General features: G+C 41.4%; 1 protein-coding gene across 1 annotated transcript in view; it reads right to left on the minus strand.

Annotated features, from left to right (window-relative positions):
* The window catches only part of LOC139652155 (semaphorin-3F-like), a 32,757-nt gene that overhangs the window by 13,546 nt on the left and 5,778 nt on the right, over positions 1-13,433 (minus strand). Inside the window, exon 2 of the mRNA XM_071529128.1 lies at positions 4,373-4,503. Within this exon, the coding sequence (XP_071385229.1) occupies positions 4,373-4,472 (100 nt within the window). The 5' untranslated portion in view covers positions 4,473-4,503. The remainder of the gene's footprint in view (positions 1-4,372; positions 4,504-13,433) is intronic.

The raw sequence follows: 13,433 nt of genomic DNA on the forward strand, positions 1-13,433 counted from the left end.
TGAGCTGACCAGCTACCTGACTGACCTCACTCCTGGACCGTGGAGATGGTGGTCAGGGTTAGTCACCTCCTGTCCATCCTGCAGACACACCTCATCCTCCTGGTGTTCCAACACCACCTTGCACTTCCCGGACGGGCACACGTTCCCAGACACATACTGCAAAAATACACTGAGAGCCTTTCATTTGCTTTTGCTATAAGCAGTTTGTCATCAGATATCATTGGGTAGTTCGTTCTAATCTTAGTCACATCTCCATCCCAGCGGACAGGGTGGCTTTTGTAGAGTCAGTTCAGTTGAGAGCACTTCTGATTCACAACAAAGTGGAGTAGAAAACATCAGGCATATTTTGTGCCCCACTAACAAATGTCGATTCAAGACTATCTGGTTGATTTGTGCCCAGCAGGGACATCACTTTCGAGTGAGGTCAGTCAGGTAGCTGGTGAAAGGCTTCTTCGGGTCTGGTCCAGTGGGCAGAGCAGTTTGAGAATGTTAAAAAGCCTAACCTCTCTCTTCCCTTTATCCTTCAGACTGACATGGACAGAACGAGAAATGCATCTCATTTGTCCTTCCTACCTTTAAGGGACTGAACGGAGGTACAGTAGTGGACAGTAATCCAGGATTTTCCAAATTGTGGACAGAATCTGCATTGAGTTAACAACCGCAGTAAGTACAAGAGGCCACTGTGATTCACACAGAAACCTGTAACTTGTAACATAACATGGGAACAAAATGAATGTGAAGATGAGAATGAGAAGATTTTAAGCCTGCAAAAGAAAGCTTTCCAAAACGCAATAAAGCAAAACAGTGTGCTTCTCCTTAAGTCCATCTCCAGATGATCCTACTCATCATGTAGCATCTTAATCCGCTTTTAATTGTTTTCAGCCAGTGCTGCCAAAGCAACAAGCACAGAAATCTCTGTTCAGTGACTAGTTTCATTCTGCTCTGTAGTATATCAACATGGGCCTTAAAACGGTTCAAAAAACAAAAATGGAATTACGTCAATTAGAAGTTATGAAGTTACTGAGGTCATGGATATTTTTAGCTATAACACTATACTGAAACAATGTGTTCTGTTCCTTATCCCTGTCAGACCAGAATTAGAGGGAGTTTTGGGGGAGGCTCATTACATCAGTGTATTTTGATTGATTATATTTTGATTGCAAATACACCCTGATACTGTTTGTGTGTGTCAGCCTGCCTGGGCACAAATCAACCAGATAGCCTTGAATCAACATTTGTTAGTGCGACACAAAATATGGCAGATTTTTTCTAATCCACTTTTTTGTGAGTCCGAAGTGTTCTCAACTGAACTGAGTCTACAAAAACCACCCTGTCCGCTGAGACAAAGATGTGACTAAAACTAGAACGAACTACCCAACGACATCTGATGACAAACTGCTTATTGTTAAAGCAAATGAAAGGTTTTTTCAGTATGTTTCTGGGAACGTGTGCCCGTCCGGGAAGTACGAGGTGGTGTTGGAACACCAGGAGGATGAGGTGTGTCTGCAGGATGGACAGGAGGTGACTGACCCTGACCACCTTCTCCACGGTCCAAACAGGATGCCAGCTGACCTGCCTGGCACAGCCCCTGTTTTGTATCTGCATTTTTAGATAATATTAAAAAGCATGGAATAGCATGGAAATATGTCATTACTGCTGCCATGTATTGTCATAATGTAAAGAATTGGAATAATGAAGCTGCATGGAGAGGTTTAGTGTCAATTATCAACCAAATTGCAAGAGCTGCTTGGCACTGTTTAGTGAAACATTAGTGAAGCATGTGGGCCTCAGCACTTGAAACAATGTAGAATGTGGCAAGTCAGAGGAAGTAAGCATCAATGTTTCTCCAAGGAGGGTGGAGTGAAAATGTCTGCCAGTGTGGGGTTTAAATCACAAACAAGTCATACAATCAAAAGAGCCGCAGCACTCAGTGAAAATGGATGTAGAGTAGAAAGAAAAATGGGTTTCTGGATGGCTCTGGACTATATCAACACACAAAACAAGCAAAACACGTTTTATTTAAAATGCTAATTAATATTGGAGCAGGTCCGAGTTCATCTGCAGTACCCATCTGCTGAAAAACTTTTTCCCTTTGTACCCCCGGAATAGGATCCTGGGATGGTTATCAGCACACATTCCCTGTCAGCACGACTCCACATGGCAACACCTGCTGGGAGTGTTACTGTCACGATCATCACCAACGAGGAAGTCGGCTCGCACTCAGCTACCTTCACCTGCTCTCTGACCTCCGTCTCTTGACCCAAAGAGCAGAACTCAAAGTGTAGCCTCAACAGGTTGGTCTCGGCTTTGTCTGTCCTCGCCTTTGAGTTTCGGGCACAACAGTTACTTTAGGCTGGATTAGTGGCTGGTTGCCAGTGTTGGCGGGTTGCCCAGTCTCCAGATCTACAGGGACTTCCCTGTTTTCCACTGTACTGTCATAGAGCCCATCAGCGGCTGGCTTTGTACTCGATGGGGCCACGCAAGAAGCTCATTTGGCTTGGATTCTGCATATATTCTCAAGGAAAAAACAAACTAATCAAGGACTTCTTGGCCCTGTTGCACCACAGTTGTCGTATGGATTTTTCACATAGTCTTGATGACCAGAATAGAACGTTACCTTGTGAACTATTTGGCAAATGAATAGCACTCCATGTAAATGATGTGAAAACGGTTGATTAGATTAACTTAATCAATGCATACTTTAAATTATCACATTCATGTTCACTGTGCCATCGCAAATATGGTCAGATGCATAAATCAGCCCTAATTAATTGTACAATTTATAAGAACCAGCACTTTAACTGGCAAGGATAATCCATTGCTCAGTGAGTGACACATAAACAAAGCACAGTGTAGGCTAGTTCTCAGAAAAGTGTCCAAACAGCTCCCCCTTTCCCATGTTTGGGCCTTATAGTTGTATCAAGTTGAAGCATGACGCTGATTCCTGGGTATTTGGCTTTCCACACAGGGCTATGTCAACCTTTTCCGAAACCTTTCCCATAACCTGTGTCCCAGTTTAGTTTTTTGCATTTACACCAAAATGTCATTGTTGATGCAACTAATAGCGTCTTATTCAAACGATGGCTCTGGGAGAGTAGCCGAGCTGGTGACGCAGCCTGGCTAGAGGATCATCAACTGAGGATGAGGAAATAGAGAATGACGTGCAGAAAGACAAGGGCCAGGCAGGAAAATTGCATCATGGTTACAAGAGACAGGATGAACTATTAAGTGGATACTGAACATAAGCAGTTTTACCCCCTCACACTGGTATTCTAAGCCTCAGGAGGACTCTTCCAACGTTTCCAGTATCTGTAATAATGTGTTTTAATAGCTTATGATGCTTCTGAATAGTTGGCAATAATAGCTCCTGCCTGTGTTTTGGCTGACTTGCCACACATGTAGTAATCATAGTGAAGCAGTAAAAACTGAAGGTAGAGTTTCCAGGTTGGCGGTCCAGGGCCTGCGCCACATTCGCCACATGAGGCTGCTGGAGCGAAGCCCTCGCTACATTCTTTGGGGGGCTTCCCTGCGCGTTTGCTGAGATAAACACAGCAACCATGGCGAGCTATTTTTACTGCAGTTACACCATTGCCCTATCCTCTTTCTCAGAAGAGGAATGTGTTTCGCTGTCATCTACGCACACAATAACCTGAGTCAGCCCACCCGCTGTCACCTCTCTTTCTCTCTCACACATCTATCTCTGCCCCGCTCGCTCACAAACACACACATGTCCATTTGAGATTTACACCTCTCTTTGTTTCAGATTTCTGAATTGTGGCTGCTTGTACTCCAAAACTCGCTCATCTCAATAGACTCACACAAATGAAATAAAGTGAATTTTGTCCTTTCCGATTCGTAAGCTCTCCATTCCTGAATCTCTGTTTCCCTCCATAAAGCTGGACTTTTTTTGAAAGTCCAAAATTATTGTATAATTCTGCTTAAACACAACATTTCAACATTAAATTGATACTCCTTTGTAGAAGAAAACATGTTACTCAGAGGTTAACTCTCAGAGTATCCATTAATCTTTCACCTGAAGTCAAAAATGGAAAGATTAAAGGGTATTTAACACTGAGTGCATGAAGTGAGGCTAGTGTTGGGGAAAATTGCAGTTGGAAAATTGTCATAATTTAGGCTTGAACTCACAGACGTCTGGCCCATTATCGCTTTAGACGTAGTTATAGAAAGCAATTAAGCTAAGCTACACATCTTTCTCTCTTTGAACAAAGATATATGTAGCCTTTACAGGGGTTTAAAGCGCCTTATTTAATCCTTTTGAAATAGACTTGTTTAAATGCTAAATCTTTCAAGAGTGGCTGAGAATATCTACCAAATGAACTCAGCGGGAAACAAAATACAAACTACAGCTCACCTTTGTAAGACAGATGCACCCTGGGAGCTGCACGGGAGTCACCATGGCAACAGTAGACACAACAGCCCAAGAGGAGGAGGGCGGCTTGGCTGGTCTGCATGGCAATGACAGCAGAGTTAACCTTTGGCTTCCTGCAAAAGGAGAAAGGAGAAAAACATTTCAAAGGCAGTGCAGATTAACTAACAGCTGCTCCATATCCTACTGAAGAGCCTCTTTCATCCACAGCGATCACTGGCTCCATGCAACAGTTTTAAATCAGCTTTTATATATAAAATCAATACACAAACACACACATATATACGTATACATACATACATATTGTTTTTTTTTTATTTGTCACTCAGTTGGAAAGCAGAGGAGAAAGGAGACAGATTACAGAAAGTTGTGGTGGGATCTGCTCCCAGACCAGCAGAGGAACAGTGGACTTCATCAATCCACTATCTCTGGGAATGGAGTATGGGTTTTTAATGAGCGTAAACTTTCCCAGTAAATACATTGTGCAACGCAGTCTTATTGTCAGAGTGGAGTAAGGATTAAAATGAATTATAGAGGCATAATGTTTACTTCTGCAAGTATGGCCATTTCCACATCAATGGCATCTGATTCCACATTTAAGAAAGGATATGCCGAGGAAAATACCAGAAGAATGAAATACATTTTTGGCAACCATCCCAATTGCATTCCCATGGAAACCATCCACTGCAGAGAGACACAGCCTTGTGTTCACAATGCCAACAAACCAGCAGGGCTTCTGACTGATTGTCACTGGATTGACATTATATAATCTGTAATTAGGTTAGGCACTTTGATATGCAACAACAAATATCAAGACTCACTGTCAAACAAGTTTATTAGCTAGCGAAATAACTGTACTCCTTATGTTTAAATCACAGCCATCCTGTGACAGGTGTCTTTCCATAACCTGTGTGCCTCTTCTTGCTGAAGTGACGGTGCTGTAGGAAAGAAAAGTAGAGCCTTGTATAAATTTCTTAGATGATTGGGAAAAGTATGCATTCCTGAGACTGAGCTCTTACAGTCCACTGCCAAAGCCTGCAAGCTGCACAAGATTAGACTTTCCCACAGCATGGCGACGACTGGAACTTGGTGTCATGGCAGCGGGAACAGTCTCCCCTCTAGCATTCACTATGGAAATGGAGGCAATTTTTAGGGCATCACACTGGGTGGTGGGTAGGGGAAGGGCAGCAGGGAGGGATCTGCCTCCCACCCATCAGGGCATATGTGGACAAAATGATAACTATGAGTACAACAGCATCCTGTGCAAAAAGGCTGCTTCCTAAGTTGAATGATAACCTAAAATGGCCTATGATGAAAGCAAAACCATGCAAATCAAGAAGCATCTAGTAAAGGGGAAAATATCAGACAAAAGACAGAGAAACAACGATAAAGAGACAATTCTGGTAATATCAGAGAAGCCTGTAGAGGTTTAAGAAGACTGCATAATGCTAACCTTACAAATTAAGTGCAGATTCAGGGGTTTAAACAGGAAGTGACAGGAGTGTCTAAGCAGTGTAAGACTGTATGAGAAGGGGGTTTTCCTCAATCTAGTCTAACAAAGGAATTCAAATGTGAAAAGTAAGATTGAGGTTGACACTAGCTGGGTCTAACGACACAGCAGTGAGATATGCAATGCCTAATCTTGCAACTGGGTGTAAAAAGACCCATAAAGAAGTAGTTCAGTGAGCCGAATCACCACTTGGACAAAGGGGTAGCATAGATCAAGTGCAACAGGGTCATGGAGGCCTTGGTCTTAGCACAGACACACCTCATTAGAAAAGAAAACAAATGGTAGCACTAGCAGAATTAATATGTCATGAGAAAGAAGTGGTGAAAGCTGTTATCAAGCAAAGCGAGGATAGTAGATGAACTGGGAACCCCGGGCGATTGTGCTAAGTCACCTGGGGTGGATCGAGAGTGTCCAGTTCGGTAGTATAAAGGTGGCATCGCTGCTGTTTGTGGATGATGTTATACTTTTGGCTTCTTCGCACTGTGATCTCCAATGTGCACTGGAGCAGTTCGGGATGAGGGTCAGCACATCAAAATCTGAAACTACAGTTCTCTCCTGAAACAAAAGGTGGCCTGTCAATTCAGGTGAGGGGTGAACAACTGCCCCAAGAGGAGTTCAGGTGTTTCAGGGTCTTATTCCCCAGTGAGGGTAAAAGGGATTGTGAGATTAATTGCTGGTTAGGTGCAGCAGCTGCTGTAATGCCGGTGTTGTATCAGACCCTGGTGGTAAAGAGAGCTGAGCCACAAAACAAAGCTCTCGAATTACTGGCAACCAATGTTAATGTCAACATCAAACTACTAGCCACTCTTTGCTACTCGTCATGTATTATTAGCTACTGTGTAAATCTGATGTTTACAATAAGACAGTATAATGGTTAGCTGACCAGCCACTATGGTTAGTTAACCGACATGCTGACATTATCTAAACACAAAATCAATGGTCCAGTGTATCATAGATGGGAACAGCAGTATCTCATACTGTAGTCCAGTGTAGCAGAGGGTGACAATCATGAGTAGGTTGAACTGAATAGGACAGACTTGAGAATGCAGTGAGGCACTGGTAGTAAAACAAAGTGACAAGGATCTGCACATACTGTATGTTCAACTATCTTGTTAAATAGAAAACGATGCATAAATAACAGATGTGCAAAATACAACTAAGTTGATAGATATCCTGAATAACTTCTGTCAGTGTCCCTGTGCAGTCAGGGTGGTGTGTGCCTCAGTCAACATATCTAGGGGGCTTCATAAGTGAAACTGACCAAGTCAGGAAGAATTATTAAGTGGCCAAGAGTTAGAATGGCTACAGGAGGCTAGAGATATGGAAGGAGGTATACACACTGTTCTAGCAGCCAAGGCTTACATAAAGGCAACTTCAAAAGCAGTTGAAAAGAGAAGCCAGTGTGGACAAAAGTATGGAATTCACCTCACAATTCTCACATAGCATCATTTCAGTAAAGAAAACATTGGCATTGGCATATCACTCAGCAACACTTATGTCAGGAGCTGGAACATTATGTTTGCGCACTTTATTTACATTTGTATTGTAAGAGCATTATCAATTAGGAAGATTTTCAGAACATTATAGTGTACTTACAATACGGTTCCACAGATTAGTACACTGGAATAAGAGCACTGTTAAATTGTTAATTTGGATATTAATCCTTCTGGAAGCGTCTTGAACATATTAAGGTGATAACAGTGATGAGTGGAACCCACTTACTATACCTGCTCACACCATCCCCCTCTCCCCTAACATCCAAGCCAGTTTTCTATGTAGGCTCACTCTAGTGTAATAGCACAAAGGATAGTTACATTTGATCCTGTGTGTTGGTAAATGGTATACACACAGCACCAGCTCATGACCAGTGTGATTTTCATACTGTTTCAGTCGTAATAGGATCCTCACTGAATTCTGGTGAACATGTTGATTCAGACTCAGGAGCATTCTCCACTGTCTGCTGCTTCTCTAAGGCTCCCTGGGTTAGTAAAACCCTTTGATCCCTCTAAAGACAACATCATCTCAACAAAATTGGCCTCATTCACAGTTTTGTTAAAAAAAAAAAAAAGTTTGGCTTTTGAAGTCATAAATGACTATTTTTTTACTAAAGGAAAGACCAATGAATATTTTTCAGGTATGGAAATCAAATTTGTTCATATGAATAAATGTGGCTAGAAATGCTAACCATCTGGGTCTCAGAGCAATGAGTGATGAGCGTAACTAGATCTCTGTGATTTATGTGGTTTAATATGTAAAGTCACGACAGCATGCCCTGACAAAGGCATTAACCTTAACTGTAGTCTTTCTAACCATCAGGTCGATGCCTGTTGAAAATAACAGGTATCACCTTTACCTCTCTGGCTCCCATCATTTATTTGAGATGTTTACCAGCTTTGAATGATGAATCATTCTTGTGTGCTTAAAGGGTGGAAAGATGGATGACAGAGGGCTGAGTGTGCATTAAGTGCACAGTAGGTCCCAAGCCTATAATTACAAGCCACAGGTGACTCTGCAGCATATTATCAGCCCCAACTGAGTGTTCACTTAAAATAAGAAAACCCACCTGCACAGTTAAGCTGAAGGGATGGGCATCCTAATAGCATAGTCCAAGACTATAACAGAGGATAGTAGCCTCACTGCTCAATAAAAAAAATGTCCAGACACTTAACAGCAGAGGCTGCAGGTGAACACAAATGCTGACAGACAGAAGGATATATCACAGAACTGAGAAGAGGAAAAGTAGGGAGCTTTAAGTCCCACTGTCAAGCAAGGCCCGAAACACCTGCTATCAGCATACCAGTCATCATACCAGTTATCAAGCAAAAGCAGTCCAAGCATTAAAAACATACATTACATTATGTGTAGCTCATTTCTAAAGGGCTATATGGCAAATCCTAGAGGTCATACGCCATATACCTGCGTATCAGTTAGACTACACAACTGGGCATAACCTACTGGGCATAACCTACAATACATAGTAATCATAGTAATGAAGCTAAAAATCTTCAGATGGCTGTTGTGTGATGTAAGGTCAAGAACTGTGTGAGCCAAATGAAACAGACATTGGAATGGCACTGGAATAATATCCCACAAAATTCAAATTTAGGATTGATTGCATCTGCTTTGTTCTCAAAATAAATCACAGTCACTCCAGCAGTGTGATACAGATTATTACATTACACCTATCATAATTGAAACAATATGTAGGGAAGTCTGTCTCAGGCTTGCTTACTTGCAACTTTATGGTGTGGAGATTTTTTTTTCTATCAAAATGTTTGGAAAAAACAACAAAAATATGACATTATAATCTTCTCAAATGTACTTGTATTTTTTGTGAGAGGCCATAAAAATGTCAGAGTATTCTTAATGTGTTGTGGACAAAGGCAGGTTTCATAGGTGGCACAAATATAGTAAGTAAGAGCTGAGTAGCAGTGGAAACTTCAATCAGGCCATTACATATGACAAGAAGTCAGCATTTTAACCCACTGCCTCAGTTCCTTAGCCAAGTGTGAGGCTAAAGTAAAACCAACAACTGGGAAGCCAAGAGCAGAGTGTCAGACTTTCATTTTGGGTTATGGCATCTTGACATCCTCTTCAAATGGAAAAAGTAGTTTCCACAAGAGTGGCAGGCAGCAAGGTGCACTGACTGTCCCCACCCGTTCCAATGAACAGCTGATAACTATGCAATGAACAAAAGAACACCTGGAGACTTTCAGTCCCACAGTCTGGTCAATTATCCACTAGTGGGGGGTCTTGAGAGATGGATCATCACGGTAGACAAAAGAGTGCAAACTATGCTTATGATTTCACAGACTGTGGACAAACACGGTTGTTCAGCCATGAACTGTTCACAATCATTAAGCTGCAGTGAAAGCAGTTTCATTCAGTTCAAAACTTGACTGTCCAGTACGTGAAATTTGGTTTACAGACAGGGTTCACAATAAAAACACAATAAACATGAATAATGATAAATGCAATAAAACATAAGTCACCACAGCATAAGCCATATAGAGAAAGATCAGTGTATCAGACCAGAGAGGGAGCCCACAATTACAGTGCATACAGTGCAATAGAAAGCTGCTCAGTGCAAAATGCGAAGTTCTTATACAAGCCTAAGATATTACAGCATTTCATGTACAACTAGTTCCTTTTACTGTAGAGTTTAGACGTTCAAAAGCAAGCTTAAGCTACCAGACCGGGCTACAATAAAAAACTAATAAAACAAGGTAATCATGTTACACACACATTAACAAAAACAAAACAACCACTGCTGTACCTTTTTACAGAATGCATTTGTACCTGTCTGAATCTGAATCTGCAGCCCTTTACATGCACAAACACAGTTCTACCTGCTACACGCACCTTTGCCTACATAAAATGGCCACCATCCTTTAAATCAGCCGTGCTTTTTAGATCTCCTCTGATAAGGAGTCAGGACTGATATGGAGTGAATGTCTTATAGCATGAATTTATTCTAAGAGAGCATCAAAAACTGTAATTCATTTGCTGCCACTAGTTCTGTGGTCTGGGGACGACCCAAATGCTGCGGTCCACAGACAGCAAATTGCTTCAAAGTGCCAGGTTCGTAAGAAGAAAAAGAATATGACGCCACTGTCAGTGGTGGTTTATCAAACCTGACGGATAAATTGATGCCTCCAGTTACCGGTGTTGTCAAGTGATTTGAAAATACTGTCTAAACTGGCACCAGCAGCAGCCATACTGGTTTGAAGCATAAACATTACTGTGGTTACAGATGTTATTTACAGCCATTGCGTGACTCCATCTGCCTGTACATACACAGTGTAGCTCTGCTGTAATGTGCACCATACATAATAACATTCACTCTCATTCATAAATACGGTAGTCACTCCCACTCCCACTCCGACAGTGACATTTTGTGCTAAGTCAGCAATCATAACAGAATACTGTCTGACCTGTCACCTCTGCCTAATTCAGTTTAAATGTTGTACATTTATTAATAAGTTACATTTATTTGATACAATTTTGCAACAGTTGGATGATCAAAGTTGTATGTTGATGCAATGACAAAAAAACATGCCCTTGTTGCATCATGACATTGGCAGATATAAAGACACTTTCCTTTAAGGAAACGCAGCATGATAGTGCAGAAATTTCACCACTGATTATCAACATTAAACGTAACCAAGAGATCAAAATTCACAAAGGTAATGCTAGTCAATGTAGTCTGTCTGACCACTGCAACAATACTAGAATTATTTTCTGTTTTATATTAAAGTATTGAATATTCTGTTGTGTATGAATGTGTTCATTTATTGGGTTGTAGATCATTTTGAATATTATGTTATTAGTCCATATTTTATCAATCACCGAGTTAAAGTAATTGTAGTTAAGCAGAGTTTCACTGATTTTGGCAGCTGTAAAAATCTTACGTCTTATACCTTTAAACCTATCCATGTAATTTCAAGACACTCTTCACAGCTCTGCCAACACAGTCTCAGTTTCAGAGAGGGTCTTGTTTCTGGCCTTGGGAGACAGAAGTGAGCGCTCAATTAAACAATATGAACAAAACCTAAGGGCATAGTAACTTATGCATGCTGAAGTTCAGATTGATCAAGAGGATTGGCTCCTTAAAACCCCCAACTTCCCCTTGAAGTTATTTCAGCAGGCGATGGTGTGTCGTTGGCTGATGTTTGTCTGCTGATGAGGCCAAGAGGCTGCTGGCTACTGGAGAGGCCGGGCTGTCAACGTGACGGCTTATTAGCACGACCTCTTGGAAAGCTAACCGACACAGGCTGGCAGCACAGACCCACCGTGAGGGGTCGATGGGGGTCATGTTTCCACATCGGCTACAAAAACCCCAATAATTACTTACCAAGTCCAACTCCTTATAGTGCCGCACTGTGTGGCTGGAAGGGGATCAGTATCTGTCAACCTGAAGTAGTGCAGAGCCAGAGAGGGGGGAGTGGAATAGGACTAGTGTTGTCACAACAACCAAGCTTTCAATACTAATTCAATACTGTTGTAAAAGACTGAATTCAATAGTGAATTTTATAAATGTTTGATACTTTCACCAACATGTTCTCCATTTCTACGTCACCTCTAAAGGGCGAATACGTGTGGATTGGAATTATTAAAAGAAGGAGGATTGGACTGCTGCAGTCAGAGTCAAACCACTGAAAATATTGAACAGTATCAAACAGTTCGCCACGTCTTAAGTCCACATAAACTGGTTGACAAACTGGTGCAAGGAACCAAATATGGAACTGTTTAAATTACAGAGAGGACAGACACCGAACCAACGTTAAACCCCTGTGGAAAAGCTGCTGGAAAAGTCAAGTCTGGTAACTTATTGCTTGATGGTTTTCCATGTTTGTTGTAGTATCATAGTAATATCACATTTTTAGATATTAAACTTAGTGTTGTTATCAGAGTAAAACTTTGTGACAACACTAGATAGGACTGGCCATAGGATTATCAATTTCCTTTTGGGATAAAAGAAATGCAACAGAATTTATAGAACACACTGGTCTGCATCTGCCTCCCACTGCCCCTCCTCTCTTTCTCCATTTCTGCAGCGTTGGCACATACAGGACAACAGTGTGAAAGAAGAGTAGCTCAGAGTGCGTAATGGAGTAGCTACACTTTAATGGAGGAAAGTTTGTTTTTAAAAGGTTCAATTTTTCTGATCGTGTTAATTCATGTAACTGTCCATTTTCTATCTATAAAAGAGGCTTTGTAGTTTTGTCACAAATCTCCCAGCTAGTACATCTAGTGCCACCATTGGAGAATTAGCTGTGCGTAAATAATGGTTAACTATATAAAAACCAACCTAGAAAAAGAGAGACACTGAAAAGATTGTTGTGGTGTGGATGAAGGTCCATTCAGTAATGTAAAAGTGAATAAAAAAAGAAATTAACATGTCTATTCAAGTCTGTTGAAGTGGCCAAGTTGGCCAAGATCTGAAGACCTCCAATATGGCCGCCAGAGAGTGTGTAATGTCTTTTCCACACTTAAAATGCTATTGCTTCAAATTTAGAACTTAGGAGACCATCTGAAACATTTCTCACTATAACGAAAAATGGCAATAGAAGTCAATATTGCTATATCATCTTTTATATTAATTATACAGACGTACAAAAACACTGCTCTTTGAAAAGTTGCCCTTATTTGACCTTTAAAAAGTCTCAGTAAGTATCAGTTGGAGCTTTCTTTTTTTCCTCCATGAGGGCCAAGGGAAGGGATGGGCTCTCCCTTGCGACGAGACAAAAGAGGAGCTTCCACGTCACTTTACATTCATGCCGGTGGCTTTCCAAACCCTCCAGCCTGTCTCGCTCGGTAATCCTGCTCCCAGAGCTCAATCCCTCAAAGCAGAGGTCCAGCGGGGTGTAATGACACAACATGAGAGACAGGAATCCACCATCACACTCTGACACCTGTTTCACACAGCTTTTGCTCTTTTCATTTACACAATAAACACCACATTCCTTTGCAATTACCAGAACTTCTTTCCCCTCCTATTTATATCCTACAGCTGTTTTCCAGTCTGGGATAAAG

The sequence above is a fragment of the Centroberyx affinis genome, unplaced genomic scaffold, assembly GCF_046629955.1.
Source record: "Centroberyx affinis isolate AG114_WGS23_722 - 3 ecotype Tasmania unplaced genomic scaffold, CSIRO-AGI_Caff_v1 ptg001768l_1, whole genome shotgun sequence".
Taxonomy (NCBI): domain Eukaryota; kingdom Metazoa; phylum Chordata; class Actinopteri; order Beryciformes; family Berycidae; genus Centroberyx; species Centroberyx affinis.